The sequence below is a fragment of the Microcaecilia unicolor genome, chromosome 5, assembly GCF_901765095.1.
Source record: "Microcaecilia unicolor chromosome 5, aMicUni1.1, whole genome shotgun sequence".
NCBI classification, from domain to species: domain Eukaryota; kingdom Metazoa; phylum Chordata; class Amphibia; order Gymnophiona; family Siphonopidae; genus Microcaecilia; species Microcaecilia unicolor.
Window position 1 is genome coordinate 262,610,123 of NC_044035.1, and position 15,535 is coordinate 262,625,657.

The window sequence follows — 15,535 nt, forward strand, 5'->3', positions numbered from 1 at the left end:
CCTCCCTGGACACAATCAAAGAGTTTGCTCAATATTGGGGGTGCTCAAGCACCCACAGCACCCACAGAGCTGGCTCCTATGCTGGCCGGTTAAATACTTTTGAATATTGGGGGGGGGGGGGGGGTATGTCTTTTACTATAAAGTAGGAGATGATTGTATGTAGCTTGGAAGGCAAAATGTCAAAGAAAGGAAGGCCTGCTAGCCCTTTTGTTTCTCAAATTACCCCTGATTAGCATACCTGTGTCCTCTCTGGGCATCTGGGAGCAGGGCTCTCTGAGATCAAAAGAAAGCGAGACAGAGAGGCTCCAAAACTGGGGACTTCAAAGAGTAGAACCTGTGAAAATGGTCACCTTCCTTGCATCAGGAAATTAACTATCTAAATAAATAAATAAATAAACTGGAGTTTGGCTGGGAAGGAAAGAGGTTATTTGATCCCTTTCTGTTCCTGAGGTATATAAAGGAGAAGCACATGGCTCTGGGCCCCTGGCACTGCCCTCCCCCCCCCCCCCTTTTCTCCTTCAGCCCTACTCAGAGCACGTGGCTCTGCTTTCTTAGGTTCTTTCTCTGCACACACACACCTTCAGCCCTACCTCAAGGCTTCTCTCTTTCTCTGCACCCCCACCCCTCCATTCTTACCTTTCTCTCATTGATTCCCATCTAAACCCACACACACACAGATACAACATTGTAATAGTTACCTGTACTAAGTGCTGTGAGCCTATATATTTATTTATTATTTATTTATTGCATTTGTACCCCACATTATCCCACCTTTTTGCAGGCTCAATGTGGCTTACAGAGTAGGGTTATGCTAAAGTCAGTATATGATTAAAATGCAGTTGATCAAGGGCTATACTTTCTATATATATATCCAAACCCGTGTGGATTGTGTATTCTTTGGGAACCCACTGCCTCTATGAACCCACTGCCTCTGTGAACTGGACCCAGGACCATACCTAGACAACGATTGCTGACAGGTACCTTCCACCATATTTGGTGGCAATGCCCTAAGGTGCAGAAATTTTGAGAGGAGATCTTAGGCTTAGACAAAGATATTACAGGATTGCACGATCCCCTGCTATAGACTATTGCTTGTTAAACATGCAGTTCCTGAGGCACGATCTTCTCTGTGGAAATTGATAGCGAATGTTTACATCGAGCCGTCTGATGTTGACGGCAGCGTGGAAACACCCTCAGGTCCCTCCCTTAAAGAAAGTGGTGCCAAAATTGGATTATGTCTATCTTTTGTCTAAACTGACTGCAATGACGGGAATGCTTATGAAAAATGGGAAAGACATCGTGCACTTGAGAGACTCTGCTCCATCTTGACCTTTGTGCAGTCACCACTCACTCGGCTTAGGGGATACATGTACCCTAAAAGACTGTACTCTCTTTAATTTACCCTTCCAGTTAATTTGTTTCTGTTCTCTTGGGCATAAGGGGGAGGGGATGGGAGATAGGGAGGGTTTTAAAAATATGTAGGATTCTGTATTGGCTGATCTTACTGTTCAGAGTTGTATGGTTTCTTTTTTCCTTGGATATTATAAATAAATGGTCAAAAACAAAAAAAGAATACTAGTAACCTGGTATTGACACAGCCAATATTTAGATGCCAACACTTAACGGAAGCCATAGAGCTGCTGTAGTGCGAATGCCTAAATGCAGCAGGGATGCATATAACTTACAATATTCTGTAAGTTATGTGCGTAAGTAGAAGCCCTGCCTATGTCCCACCAATGCACCAGTGTGCATGTATTTTTATTTAGAAAAATTAGCAGGATAATTTTCATACTGAAAGTATACATATACTTTTCACCCTGCAAAGTCTGCAGGGTAAAAAGTATACATGTTCTTTCACCAGTGCAGGGAGTTATAAAATTACCCTCATAGATACTAACTCTTAGAGGTGTTCCATTAGTTCTTTTTTTATGCTAAAAACATAGGGCCCTGATATTCATAACCTTGCAGGAGAGGGTCCTATCTGGTTAAATAGTACTGGCCGGTCCAATCGCTAATATTCAGTGGCTCTTAATCACATAGAACCAGATTGCAGGTGAATCACCAGTTTCTCCAGGTCAAATTTAAATACAGAAAACAGCAAGTAGTATAAGTACCCACCATCCTTTAAAAATGCTAAAGCTCTTTTGCTATTGTCTTAGCCTTTTTACTGAAATATTTATACTAGACACACATTAACAGTAATAATTTTCCATTTAGGAGGTTATATTGCGTGATAAATTTAAATAGCCTATTAACAAGTGAAGACATTTATCACCTTCAAATGAGACTGAGTTGGAAAGCCATTGATTGGTGCCAAACGTTTGGATCTGCAATACTGTTGAAGGGCTGGCAGAGGTTGGAGAACTTTCCTCTAGGATTAGTAAATCAGGTGCTGACGTAAGGCCAGCTTCTGCAGTCAGAGGTTTTTCTGGTTGTAGCACGATTTCATTGGTCGGTTTCTTGGTAATATCAAGTGGCAGGATACTATTAATAGCTGGTTGAGAAGTTGGAAGCCACTCAGCTTGATGACCATTGCTCTGAAACAGAAAGTCAAAATATATATTAGAAGGAAAGCATGGGAAGAGTACTTCTCAAAGAGCTTTCTCTCAATACTTTAACCCCCACCACATTTATTTATTTGGATTTATTTACTGCCTTTTTAAAGAAATTTACCCAAGGCAGTATACAGCAAGAATAAGTTGAACATAGGCAATAGACAGTTACAGCAGTAAAAATATTCAAATATAAGTCCATAGTATGGCATAGTATGCTAATGTCAACACAATACGAAATAAAACATCTTAATAGATATCATAGGGTATAAGCAAAGGAGGAACACATAGAATAACAGGAGTTAGAAAATAAGGGGATTAATTTAAAGAAAACTGCACATGAAGTCAGAGAGGTGCATCAATATGATCTCAGCTAGGGTAGGAGTGAGTAAGCAGCTCTTGTTACAGTATAGCAGTGGCGTAGCTACGTGGGGCCTGGGGGGCCTGGGCCCCGGAGATTCGGCCCTGGCCCCTGCCAACGACCCTCTTGAACCCCCCCTTCTGCCATCAACCCTCCCCCGCCTTCGCCGCCCGCCCCGCCACCACATCAGGTACCTTGTTTGCTGGCGGGGGTCCCCAAACCCTGCCAGCCGAAAAGTCTTCTTCAGCACTGGAGAGAGACTCCGGTGCCTTCGTTCAACGAAGTTCGTTGTCTGATCAGCTGTTTCTGACGCCTTACGTCCTGCACCATGCATGTAGCCCCATGCAGGACGTAAGGCGTCAGAAACAGCTGATCAGACAATGAACTTCGTTGAACGAAGGTGCCGGAGTCTACTCCGGCGCTGAAGAACAATCTTCGGCTGGCGGGGTTTGGGGACCCCCGCCAGCAAACAAGGTACCTGATGCGGCGGTGGGGCGGGCGGGCGGCAGTGGGGGCGTGTTGATGGCGGGAGGAGGGGTTCAAGAGGGTCGTCGGCAGGGGGTCCAAAGTGGCGGCAGAGGCGGCGGGCGGGCGGGGGGGGGGGTCGGCAGCTAAACAGTGCCCCCCCCCCACCCTGGGCTCTGGCCCCCCCTCCCGGCGAGGTCTGGCTACACCCCTGCAGTATAGGCAGCCGGTGTTAGTCCTTGTGTGAGTGTGACTAGCAAGTTAGTTGCTTCTTCCATTAAAGGTTAGGGAGCTTTCATCTTAAGAAACCCAGAAGAAATAGGAAAAATAAATCATAACTTCACACATTTGTCAATTGTTCATTTGTCTTACTCAGTTTATTCCTTCCTATTTGTGTTATGTTAGCTCAGCAGCCCTTACCACATCACAAAGGTAGACAATGCACTTGTTAAAGTTTACTTATGTACCCTACCAAGTTTCAGGTCATCCACCTCCTTTCCCATTGCTACTACTACTTGGCTTTGGAAGTGAAGGAGTAGTTTAATGATTAAAGCAGTGAGCTGAGAGCCAGGGAAACCAGAATTCAAATCCCACGGACACTCCTTATAATCTTAAGCAAGTCACTTAACTGTCCATTGCTTCATGTACAAATGTAGATCATAAAGTCCCATAGGAACAGGAAATACCTGCTGTACCTAAATATAATCCAAAATCCCCACCCCTATTCCCAACATCATCTATCCTAGGATCCAAACAGGTATGGGACAGATGGTGGAATTGCTGATGCCTAAATGTAAGATGTGCAGGTACTGGGTTACGCTAGTATGCTATAACAGAATCTGGACACCCTGATACCATTACAGAATAGGCTGTCACCATGCCTTATATAATTCTTTATTTTTATTACATTTGTACCCTGCACTTTCCCACTCATGGCAGGCTCAATGCGGCTTACATGGGGCAATGGAGGGTTAAGTGACTTGCCCAGAGTCACAAGGAGCTGCTTGTGCCTGAGGTGGGAATGGAACTCAGTTCCTCAGGACCAAAGTCCACCACCCTAACCACCAGGCCACTCCTCCACTCCTTAATTACCTTCATAAAGTCATCAAGGACTTCTACAGCTTGACCTTTTAACCAGGGGTAGGAAATTCGTATACAGAGAGAAAGCAATGTAGAGTAGGGAAGACAGAAAGGCCTATTTTTAATCATTTATTTGAGACAGAGTGCAGTGATAAGGGAAGATGGGGGCGTAGCAGGTAGAAGAGATAAGGATGGGGAGCCCTAAGTATTTGCTCAATCATATGAAATATTAGAGGGCCAAAATGGGGAGAAAAGAATGGCCTTATAACAGCAACAAGTTCCTAAGAAGAGAAGGCAAGGGTCAACCAACATGAAATAGAAGCAAGGCTGCAATATATTCTTAGACGGGGAAACCGGCAAGCCAAGCAGTTCTTACATGCTGTCTCTATATTACTATGTATTTAATCAAGAAAAGCCCTTGTCTATTGCCTGTGTGAACTGTTTTCTTTGACCCTAGTTAACTGTGAATTTTCTAAGAAGATGACCTAAGGTTGAATCAGTATAGTGAGCCATGATGATTAACTGGTTTCCTACATATATAAAGATGCTACTACTACTACTACTATAAATCATTTCTATAGCGCTACCAGTCGTACGCAGTGCTTCACAATTGAACATGAAGAAAAAGAGCTTACAATCTAAATCAGGACAAACAGACAGGACCAATAAGGATGCTAGATAGGTTTAGGGCCCTGTTTACAAAGGTGCACTAAAAATTATCACATGCTAACCATGTAGATGCCCATAATATTATGGGTGTCTACATGGTCAGCATGCACTAATTTTTAGCACGCACTAAAAACGCAAGCACGCCTTTGTAAACAGGGTCCTTATAGTGTTCTTTGGAATTTTCTTAGTCTGCTTTGCTCATTGTTTTTCATATTTTGGAACCCCTTTCTTTTTGGTAGCCTATATGTGAGATTTTGATTTTTTTTTTTTTTTTTTTGTTCTTTAGAATGATTTCTTTTTAAACACATTCTTGATTTTGTAATGTGAAATGTTTAATAAAAGAAAAAGAAAACAATTGAAAAGCCCTTGTCTACTTCCTACATGTCCATCTGTTTGCAAAAGATGCCACATACATGGTGCCTGATTTTTTAACAAGATGGCTATATGAGAAATCCAAGGTGTCTATGTTAAGCTTATTTTAAAAAGGCAATATTAGTGCCTATGCAAATGCCAACATACACATTCACACATGACTGAAAGATGGGGTAGACGGGTATGTGCACTGATGTACTTTATAAAATATATGCATGCATCTCATCTGCACCCCTGGATCACCCATAGCTAGAACCCTGCCACTTGTATAATATATATCATTTTGTTGCCACATGTACTTAATTGCAAGTTTAACACTGCACAGTTTTATTAAAGGCCTTTTCTGTGTGTAAAACAGGTATGCAGAAAAATCTTTATAAAATAATTATCCCTGTGGTGTTTAAATCTACTTACCACATCAGATGCTGAAGGCCCATGAAGTCTTGATTTTCCAGTTACCAGGCTCTCCTCTTCCGGAATAGAAGATAAAACTTCTTTAACTGGCAATATAAGAGCAATTTACAATCATGCATTCTTTACTGTACCTGCTTTCTCCTGACAGTACATTTTGTCTACTTTCCCCCGTGGGTTCTATATAGGTTGCCCAAAGTTGGGCATGTACACTTGGACACCCAGGGCAGATGCGCACACATCTTAATTAGTTAATGAGGCATCAACAATCAATAATTGATGTCAATTTGAAGTTACACACACATCTTCCCTAGATGCTATTCTATAAAGTTGGCCCGTACATTTATAGCACACAACTCCAAAGGGGCGTGGCCACAAAAGAGGCATGGCCATGGGAGGGGCATGAGCGATCCGTGGACATTCCCAGAAGTTAGGTGCAATGTTATAGAATACTATAATTTCTGCAACCAACTGATAGAAATTGGGTGCCAGCATTTACAAGGTTTTGCCAGGCATAAAGGCTGGTGTCCAAAGTTAGGCACGAAATCCACACTAAGCTAGTATTCTGTAAAGGGCACTCTGAGCGAAGCCACCTTCTCCAGCAGGGTGCTTGGTACCCTGGGTCTGGCCGTGCTCGGACAGCAGAATCAGGTGCTCAAGGAGTTACAGAAGGAAAGGATGAAGGAAATGTACTGCTGGGGTGAGTTGGGGAGGGAAAGATAAATTGTCAGGTAGGTAGCAATGACTTTCATTCTACCACCATCCAAGCACTGAGGGACTCTAATCCATTCTGGTCCTACCTGACCCAGGGTACCGAGCTCTCTGTCGGAGACGGCAGCCATTGTGTGCAGGTAAGAGAGGAAGGAGCAGATTGTCAGGGCTCTTGGGGTTAGCTACTGTCCCCTGCTGGGGCTCTTAGGGCAGTACCCATGAAACTCTCCATGAAGCAGGACTTCCCGTGAAACTTTCCACAAAGCAGAACTTTTAGACACTGCCATTTTGACACCCAAAAGTCCAGTGCCATTGTGTAAAGGTGCCCAAATGGTTACATCCAAATGGCCATGCTCAAGCAGTCGCACCAAAACAGCAGCACTTAAAAGTCATGTTTATGCTACATCACTCACATAACTTGTTATGGCCTCTAGTCTGTGAAATTTGGAGACGTGCAAAAAGAAACTTATACACAGGAATAAACCTCCATGGAATAAGCAAACATACCCTGAGCCAGTCCAAACATCACTTTATAATTAGCAGAAAAATCAAAGTGCAATGGCCTGAGTATCTGCAGATATTTGACTATTTACCCAGATCAAAAACTCTGTAGAACTGAGCAGAGGCGTAGCCAGACACCCAATTTTGGGTGGGCCTGGGCGGAAGATGGGTGGGCAAAAGAACCCCACCCCATCTCATAGGTGATTTGGTCTCTCCTCTCGCCTGTATGCCATATGGTTTCTCAAATATCCCTCCTCCCCTGCACACCTTTTAAATTTCAGATTTTCAGTGAGGAGCAACTAATACACACTACTCATTTAGGCCCCACATCCTTCCCACTGATACAGCTTCCTGTTTCCGCATAGGCGGGAATACATCAGAGGGAAGGCTGTGGGGCCGGTGTAAGCAGTATGTATCAGACGCTGCTTCCTGCAGGCAAAGATCTGCTATTTATAAGGTATGCAGGAGGGACAGTTGTTGTGAGTTTTCAGCTTGGGAATCTCTGCTGGCCACATCATAGGTGTGCTGCTACTGGTGGGCCTGGGCCCACCCAAGTCCACCCTTGGCTACACCACTGGAACTGAGACCTGCATGTAGAACCAGTATCCTAAAAGCCACAGAGACCACAAACTTGTGCCCTACTGGTGGCATCTGGTATTAGATTTTTGCTTGTTCATGATATAGTACCTAAGTTTTTTACAAGACTTCTAGGTACAAACCAGTGATGAGTTGAAGAGATTGAGGATCCAAAGTCATTGTGATATTTCCCACTAAGGTCTTCTTGAACAAGGCATCTGTAATATAACTTCTGAAGTCATTGATTGTGTAAATAGCAGTGGGATGATCCTCCCCCTCCATGAAGTTGTTGACTTCTACCTTATTTGAATGAAGGTTGATCAAGTCTAAGGTGGCATTGCTGATGGTTTCAGCATCACCATCAAAGATCACAGCATAGTGAACTTCCACACCATCCCTGGAAAGAACACAGTGGAAGTCAGTTTTAGATTTTCCCCAATAACATGCAGTTAATATTCCCAAAGATCTTATGATCATGCAGTCAGTCATGACGTAATCACTGTGCTTATTAAATGGCTGAATCACAAAAAATACAATAGTGGATACACTGCCGAAAATCTACCAGATTATGAAATATCTGGATAAATACTGTTACATGCACCTGAGATATCTTTGGCCACACTCTTTATAACCCTCACTAGTATTTATTTTAATGTTACTAGTGGATCAGAAATGAACACATGAAAAGTAGTAAAGGAGGTAATTCTCAAAAGGATGCCTAAAGTTAGGCACTGGGATAAAATGCTCTAAGCATGAATTCTATATTGGCAATTGCACATAGAACTGCCGTTATAGTAATACTAGTGTAAGTCTGCATTTACATGCCTAACTTTAGGCGCAAGCACTTATGCTAGATCAATGGCTGGTGTAAATGCTCACACCTGTTAGGTACATAAATGCTTGTAATCTATAATTGGCATGCACTACTGCTAGGCATTCCCCTGACCCTCCCATGGCCCACACCCCCTTGTAGTTACCCACGATAGGTTCTGTGCATGCAGTTTATAAAATACTAATGACAGTTATGCGCATACCTCCTAATTCTATAAAAGTCGCCAAAAATTGTGCACGCAAATTTGGGCATGCACCCAATTTTCATGTTCAATTTAACTGAACAACAAGCTAATTAGCTCCAATAATTGGCTTTTTAAGAAGCAATTATTGGCACTAATTAGATTTAATTGGAATTTATGCACCTAAATTTTATGTGCAAGTAAAACAAGGGGGTGCAGAAATGGGAGGGTCATGGATGGAATGGAGGTATTTCTAGCATTTACATGTGTTGTTATAGAATAAGGGGGGTACGCGGCCAATTTAGACACGTACACTTGCACCATGTTTCAGTTGGTGCAAATGGTTGGGCATAATGTTAGAAGCGAAGTGGAGGAACAAGATTCACTACAAACTAAACAGGTCCAAAGGAGAAGTAGCGTGATCAACAGAGCTCTTCCAATGATACCAGGGAGACAAAAGAAGTCATATACACTTTATTCCATAAATTAAAAGATGTTAAAATGATGACTTGACACTGCATCGTGTTTTGGCTAAAGTGTCTGCCTCTGGAGTCTACAAAGAATGAGTGAAACAAATGAGCATACATACACATTACATAAAGATAAAACTCCTAAAAGAAGGAATAAAATATATATACAATATATAGAAAGCTGCCCAGCACTGGCCTTGTTCTTGTCACGACTGTGGTCGTGATCCCTCTCTGACTCACCATATGTCCCGATGGTCAGCTGCTGTGCTGGCTACTGTCTGTAGGGTTTCTATCCTGTATGTTTCAAGCCTCACTTTGGTGTTCAGTGTGTATTTCCTGCCTCTGTCCCGTAGAGTTTCCACTTCCTCTGTGTTTCAAGCCTCACTTTGGTGTTCAGTGTGTATTTCCTGCCTCTGTCCCGTAGGGTTTCCACTTCCTCTGTGTTTCAAGCCTCACTTTGGTGTTCAGTGTGTATTTCCTGCCTCTGTCCTGTTTATAAGGAAGTGGTGCACTTTCATTCATTGCAATGCCAAAGGTCTCCGGGTTAGTCCTTGTGCAGTGTAGCATTTCTGCCTTGTTCTAGTCTGTGTGCCTGTGGGCACTTCTGCCTTGATTTCTTGTTGCTTTGTTCATAGCCTGTGTGCCCGTGGGCACTTCTGTCTTGATTCCTTGTTTAGGGTGCCTGTGTGCACTTCTGCTTCTGTCCTTCTTGGTCTGTTTTTGTGCTATGTTCAGCCTTCAGCCATTGTTCTGTTGTTTGTCTGTGTGGGTCAGCTTTGTGTCCTGCATAGTCTGCCTTGCTCGATCTAGTCCCCTCTTCCTTAGCTTCAGCCTTAGTTCTGTTGTTTGTCTGGGTGAGTCAGCTTTGTGTCCTGCCTAGTCTGCCTTGCTTGGTCTAGTCCCCTCTACCTTAGCTTCAGCCTTAGTTCTGTTGTTTGTCTGTGTGGGTCAGCTTTGTGTCCTGCCTAGTCTGCCTTGCTTGGTCTAGTCCCCTCTACCTTAGCTTCAGCCTTAGTTCTGTTGTTTGTCTGTGTGGGTCAGCTTTGTGTCCTGCTTGTGTCTGCCCTGTTTGTCTTCAGTTCCAGTCCCCTTCCTGCTTGTCTCTACCCTGTTTGCTTTCAGCTTCTGTTCCTGCCAAGCTTGTTTGAGTATCCTGAATCCTGTTCCAGTATCCTGACTTCTGTTCCTGCCAAGCTTGTTTGAAAATCCTGAATCCTGTTCCAGTCAAGCCAAGTCCGTCCCAGCATCCGGTTCCAGCCAAGCCAAGCTTGTTAGTCCAGTCCTGCTTGGGGGGGTTTGCCTCCTGCTGCTGCTCAATGACAGTAGGCCAAGGGCTCACGTTGTTCCAGAGTTTGTGACTGTTGTTTAAAGCCTGGGATCATGACAGTTCTCCAGCTACTGAAGCTGAATCTGTCCAGGCAAGATCAGGGCAAAGACCATAGAAGTCTGCCCAGCACTGGCTTTGCTTCCCAGTTACATTTGCATGTGCTAACTAACCATTTTTGTGATTATGTTATTCTTATGATCATGACTACAGTCTGCACATGCCACCTCCTGTTACCGCACCTAACATTTAGTAAACATGGCCCTTAGTTTTGAAATCAACAGTGGTCATTTCCACATTATTGGGTGCCATATCAGAACATTTACTGAGACAATGAAGCACGTACAATCAGAATATATATTTTACATATTTGCAGGGAGGGATTTAAGTTTACTGAGATTCTTATAGTTCTGTATATCAGTAGGCTTTTTCCTAGCTGTGAGTAAAACTCTTGACAACTTGCAGTGCCTTACAAAGTATGTAGTGAGTGCATTTTCTCCTACCTTTCTTTCTCCTGTGGAGGCCTTTAAAAAAACAAAAAGGTTTCATGTTAGGATTTTGCAAACCACAAGTGTTCCTTGCTATTCTTTCTAGCTTCTAAATTTCTGCTACTTTTGCTTTCCTTCATTACAGTGGCATTCCTTTCCATATTCTTACTACTTGATGTACACCATCTTGCTATTGTTTTAGGAAAGGCAGTAGCTTAAACCAAGCCATATATACCAACATGATTCAACCTTCCTGCTGGTCTCCTAGAGTATCCCTATGGGCAGTGGCATGCAGTATCCACAGGAAAACAGGAAGAAACCTCTACGGAGAAACAAGGTGAAACACAGAGTAGAGGGTGTTGCTTTGATCCTAGTTATTGCTTGGCGATTTTGCCCTCCTTTGGCAGTGTCATTGGTGTTCATAAACACATATATTATAACAAGAGCCATCTACAGTGCAGTGGCTTCAGAAGTTCTGTGACCCCTAAAGCAGGCAACCAGTCCGCTGAAACACAGACCCTTGTCAGGTCTAACTTTGGTGCCTCAATAAAGAAATTTTCATCTGTTACTCCTATCTTCAGTGTCATGAGTCACCTTCTACTCTGTGTTGCTCAGTGGCATGCAGTCAGTGGCAGCCCTTCTATTAGGCCGCCTGCACTCTTTTGAGGCAGCATCGCCCCCCACCCTTCCCTCCCCAACCCCTTTCCATAAAATTAACTTTTTCTTTTCTTCATTTTCAAAAGAAGGCTGTGGCAGCGATTCCCATAGGCTGCCCCCCCCCCCCCCCCCCGCCGGTCCGGCCCGCCTCCGAGGAAACAGGAAATTAAGTCACAGAGGCAGGCCATCTGCAGTACAGAGAAGGGGCCTGGACTGGCGTCAGGGCAGCCTATGGGAGTTGCTGCCACTACTTTCATTTGAAAATCAAGGAAAGGTAATTTTGGGGTTGGGGAAGGAAGGGCGGAGGGTGGCGGCAGAAGCGTAGGAGCAGGGGTGGCAGCTTATTTCTTTCCTCAGGTGGCAGATTGTCTTGGGCTACACCCCTGCATGTAGTGACATTTAAAGGGCTATTCTAAAACTGGGCACCTGCATTTACAAACCGCATGTGTGGGCAAATTTACAGAATACTAGCACTTATGCAAGTAGGTGTACACTTACCCACATTAAGAGCTTGCAGGACGCCTAAGTGCTATTCTGTAAATGGCATAGTGTTATGTAATGTATAGAATACTGCGTCCCTAACACTTTTACACAACTTCAATTAAGGCAGATCTATGTAAACGTAAGGTGTGCTGATAACACTTTATGCTGGTATTCTGTTACAAAATCTGGGTGCCCAGATGTAGTTATAGAATAAGTTTTCATCATGCGTCCTTGGTGCGCCTAAATGGAAGCGCCAGTTCTAGACTTGCCCCCTTTTAAAGTAAGGGATTCAGTAAATAGTGGCCTCAGCATAATACCTACTACTCCATTATAAACAACAATAAGATCTCAGCAGCCCCAATTTAAAACTTCCCACCCCCTCAGTGGCCCTTTAAAAGTAACAAGAGGGGTTCAGCGAACCTAACATAAAACCTCTTCCCCCACAAAACATAAGGGAACTGGCAAAAGGTAAGTGGACCATGGCACAAAACTTAAGGGAAAAAAGGCAATTAGGTCTGGTCAGGTTGGGGGATTCACTGAATCCCTTGAAGATCATGATTACACCAGGGGTTCTCAACCCAGTCCTCGGAACATACCTAACCAGTCAAGTTTTCAGGATACACACAATAAATATGCATAAGATAGATCTGAATACAGTGCAGGTAATGCATGCAAATTTACCTCATGAATATTCATTATGGGTATCCTGAAAACCTGACCTGTTTGTTGTATCTAAGGGATTGGGTTGAGAACCCCTGTTTTAAACCAAGGAGAGACAACTTCAATCCTGAAGTGTCACAAACAGATTAGAAAATTATGTGAATTAACTGGTTCATGGATCAAATACATGCAAATTTATCTCATAAATATTCACTGTGTATATTGTGTGAAGGCCAGCCCTATTTGTGGAAACTCCATGGCTTGAGTTCATCACTCCTGCTTTAGATCAAAGTTCCACTGCAGATTTATTTTCCATAATTGGTGGCTGTCATCATCTTCCTCTGTCTTCGGAGAGGAGACGTGGACTGGTGCTTTGAGTACAGGGCTATGAGTCAGATGAATTCCTGACACATGACATAGATTCCTCTCTGCTATTGATTTTCTGTGTGACCTATGCCAGCAGGGCCCAGCTCAAAACCAGGCATTTCTCTTCATTTGGCTTTCCCACTTAACAAATACATTTATTTCTTGTTTTTTAATCATTATTTTCATTTTGTGGCTATTACAACATTCTGGAAACCAGATGTGGCATATAAAGACCCACATTGATTCATTTCTGTCCAAGATGGGAATGAAGAGAATTATCATCAGAAGGGATTCTCCTGTTCTGAACCCATGGGGAGACATAATAACGACCAACCTGGTTTGCACTAATGGACCATTTAATGCAGTATCCCCAGGACTCATCTATGTGCTCCTGGCAGATATATAAATGTAATGAACTCATGCAATTCCAGTCGCCCCCAGTGGACTGTACGGACTTAACCAGGCATTTCCCATGAAATTATTTTTTAATAGAGATTTTAAATATATACCTAAATTCTATTACATGAATCTTCTTGTACCCAGGAAGTTCTTGAAATACACTTTGCACCTGCAAATCAACCACAAAGATGTACAATATATCAGATAAATATGGAATGGATGTGTGGGTGGGCAATGTTTTTTTTTTCTAGAAAAACGTTGTCTGTACTAATTGTATGGTATAAGGCCTTCCTTTGGGGGGGATGGGGTAGGTTGTAATCACTGGGGGTCCTGCCCCTGCAGTAGCCCCACCCCTAGTAACTGAGCACAAGTAATGACAAGACAGCATTGCAACTATTACACCAGCCGTTATAACACTAACTTATGACTTATTTATAGACCATCACAATTAATCCAGTATATCAAATCCCATTGCCCTTATCCTTACTCTTATCCTCTAAGAGGCCAAAAATTACTTGTCAAGGACCTCAACAACCTTAAGACCACCATTGCCTGATATTTCTGGTTTTCCAATTTATCCTATAACGTAAAATAATATTTTTCAAAAAAAAAATTTGAAACCTTTCTATTTCTTGCTCATTTATTTTCCTTATCTTCATCCTTTTCATGTTTCTTCTTCCTGATGCGACTTCAGTTTCTCATGGGTTTTATTTATCCTTTGCATTTTCATTTTTAATCTCTTCCTTATTTAATTTCCTATCTTTCCCCTCCACTCTGACTTCTCAGTTTTGTTCTTCTCTTATCCACTTTTTTCTCTCAAGCTTTTTTTTAGAAGTTTCTTTCTTGCTCTCCTTTTATTCTCTTGTTGATCGCTTTTCCAAATCCCATTTATTTTGTCATAGTAACACAGTAAATGATGGCAGTTGATGGCCCATCCAGTCTGCCCAGTGAAGTGGTTAGAGTTGTAACTGCCACTCCATGCAAGTTACCCTCCATACTTTGCATTTAGGGTTATAACTGACGTTCCATGCAGATTATCCCCATCTCCTCCCATGCCTTCTTATAAATGGAAAAAAGTCATTTCACTACTGTGTTGAGCCATGTTCTGTGCTTGATTTCTATCCTCTTGCCATTTATAGATCCTCTGTGTCTATCCCACATGTTGTTGAATTCCATCATTGTTTATGTCTCCACCACCCTTTCCTTAAAAAAATACGTCCTGGTGTAGCTTTGGAGGCCACCTTTTGCAGCTACATATCATGCTTTTTATTTTCTTTTTACTTATTTTCTCCATATCCCATCTCATGATATTTGCCACTCTGATCTCTTCTCTTAGACACTTTACTTTCTCCTCTTCATACATTCTTCCCCAATGCTATCACATACATACTTCAGTCCATTACCTTTCGTTCAAATATAACTTGCTCCCACCCATCCATTCTCACAAATTTCTCACACACACATACCACCCCTCTTCCCTCATCTCTTTTCTATTCTTCCTTCATAGTACATGTAAATCGCTTTGGTTATACCCACAGAAAAGGCAGTATATCAAATCTATGACCCTTTAACCGTTCTTCTCCTTTACCACTATGCTCTTCCTTCATTTAGTCTCCTCCATTCCTCCTTTATCTTCTATCAGTCTCTTCATTTCTAATTTTCTCCCTTCCTTATCACTTGCTTCCAATATACCATAATTTCTCTCCTTCATTTTTCCCCTCCATCCCTCTCTTCCCAAATCCCTTTTTACAGCTTCATTCTTTAATCATCCACCCCTCCCTCCTTTTACTTTCTCATCCACCCCTCCCTTCCAGACATCTCTCACCCCCTTTTTCCTCCCCCCCCCCCCCCCGCCCATTCATCAATGCTCTCCACTCGGTCTATAACACAGTTAGTGCTGCCCGTCCTTGTACCCATCTCTTTTGAATAAGAAGCATGTTAACAGAAGGAGGAGTGGTTTTGAGTGGATGAAGGGCA

The 15,535-nt window shown here is 42.8% G+C and overlaps 1 protein-coding gene across 1 annotated transcript in view; it reads right to left on the minus strand.

The window, feature by feature from the left end:
- The window catches only part of IMPG2 (interphotoreceptor matrix proteoglycan 2), a 68,794-nt gene that overhangs the window by 18,899 nt on the left and 34,360 nt on the right, over positions 1-15,535 (minus strand). Inside the window, 4 exon segments of the mRNA XM_030205039.1 lie at positions 2,276-2,537; positions 5,914-5,999; positions 7,842-8,095; positions 13,669-13,727. Coding sequence (XP_030060899.1) covers positions 2,276-2,537; positions 5,914-5,999; positions 7,842-8,095; positions 13,669-13,727 — 661 coding nt within the window.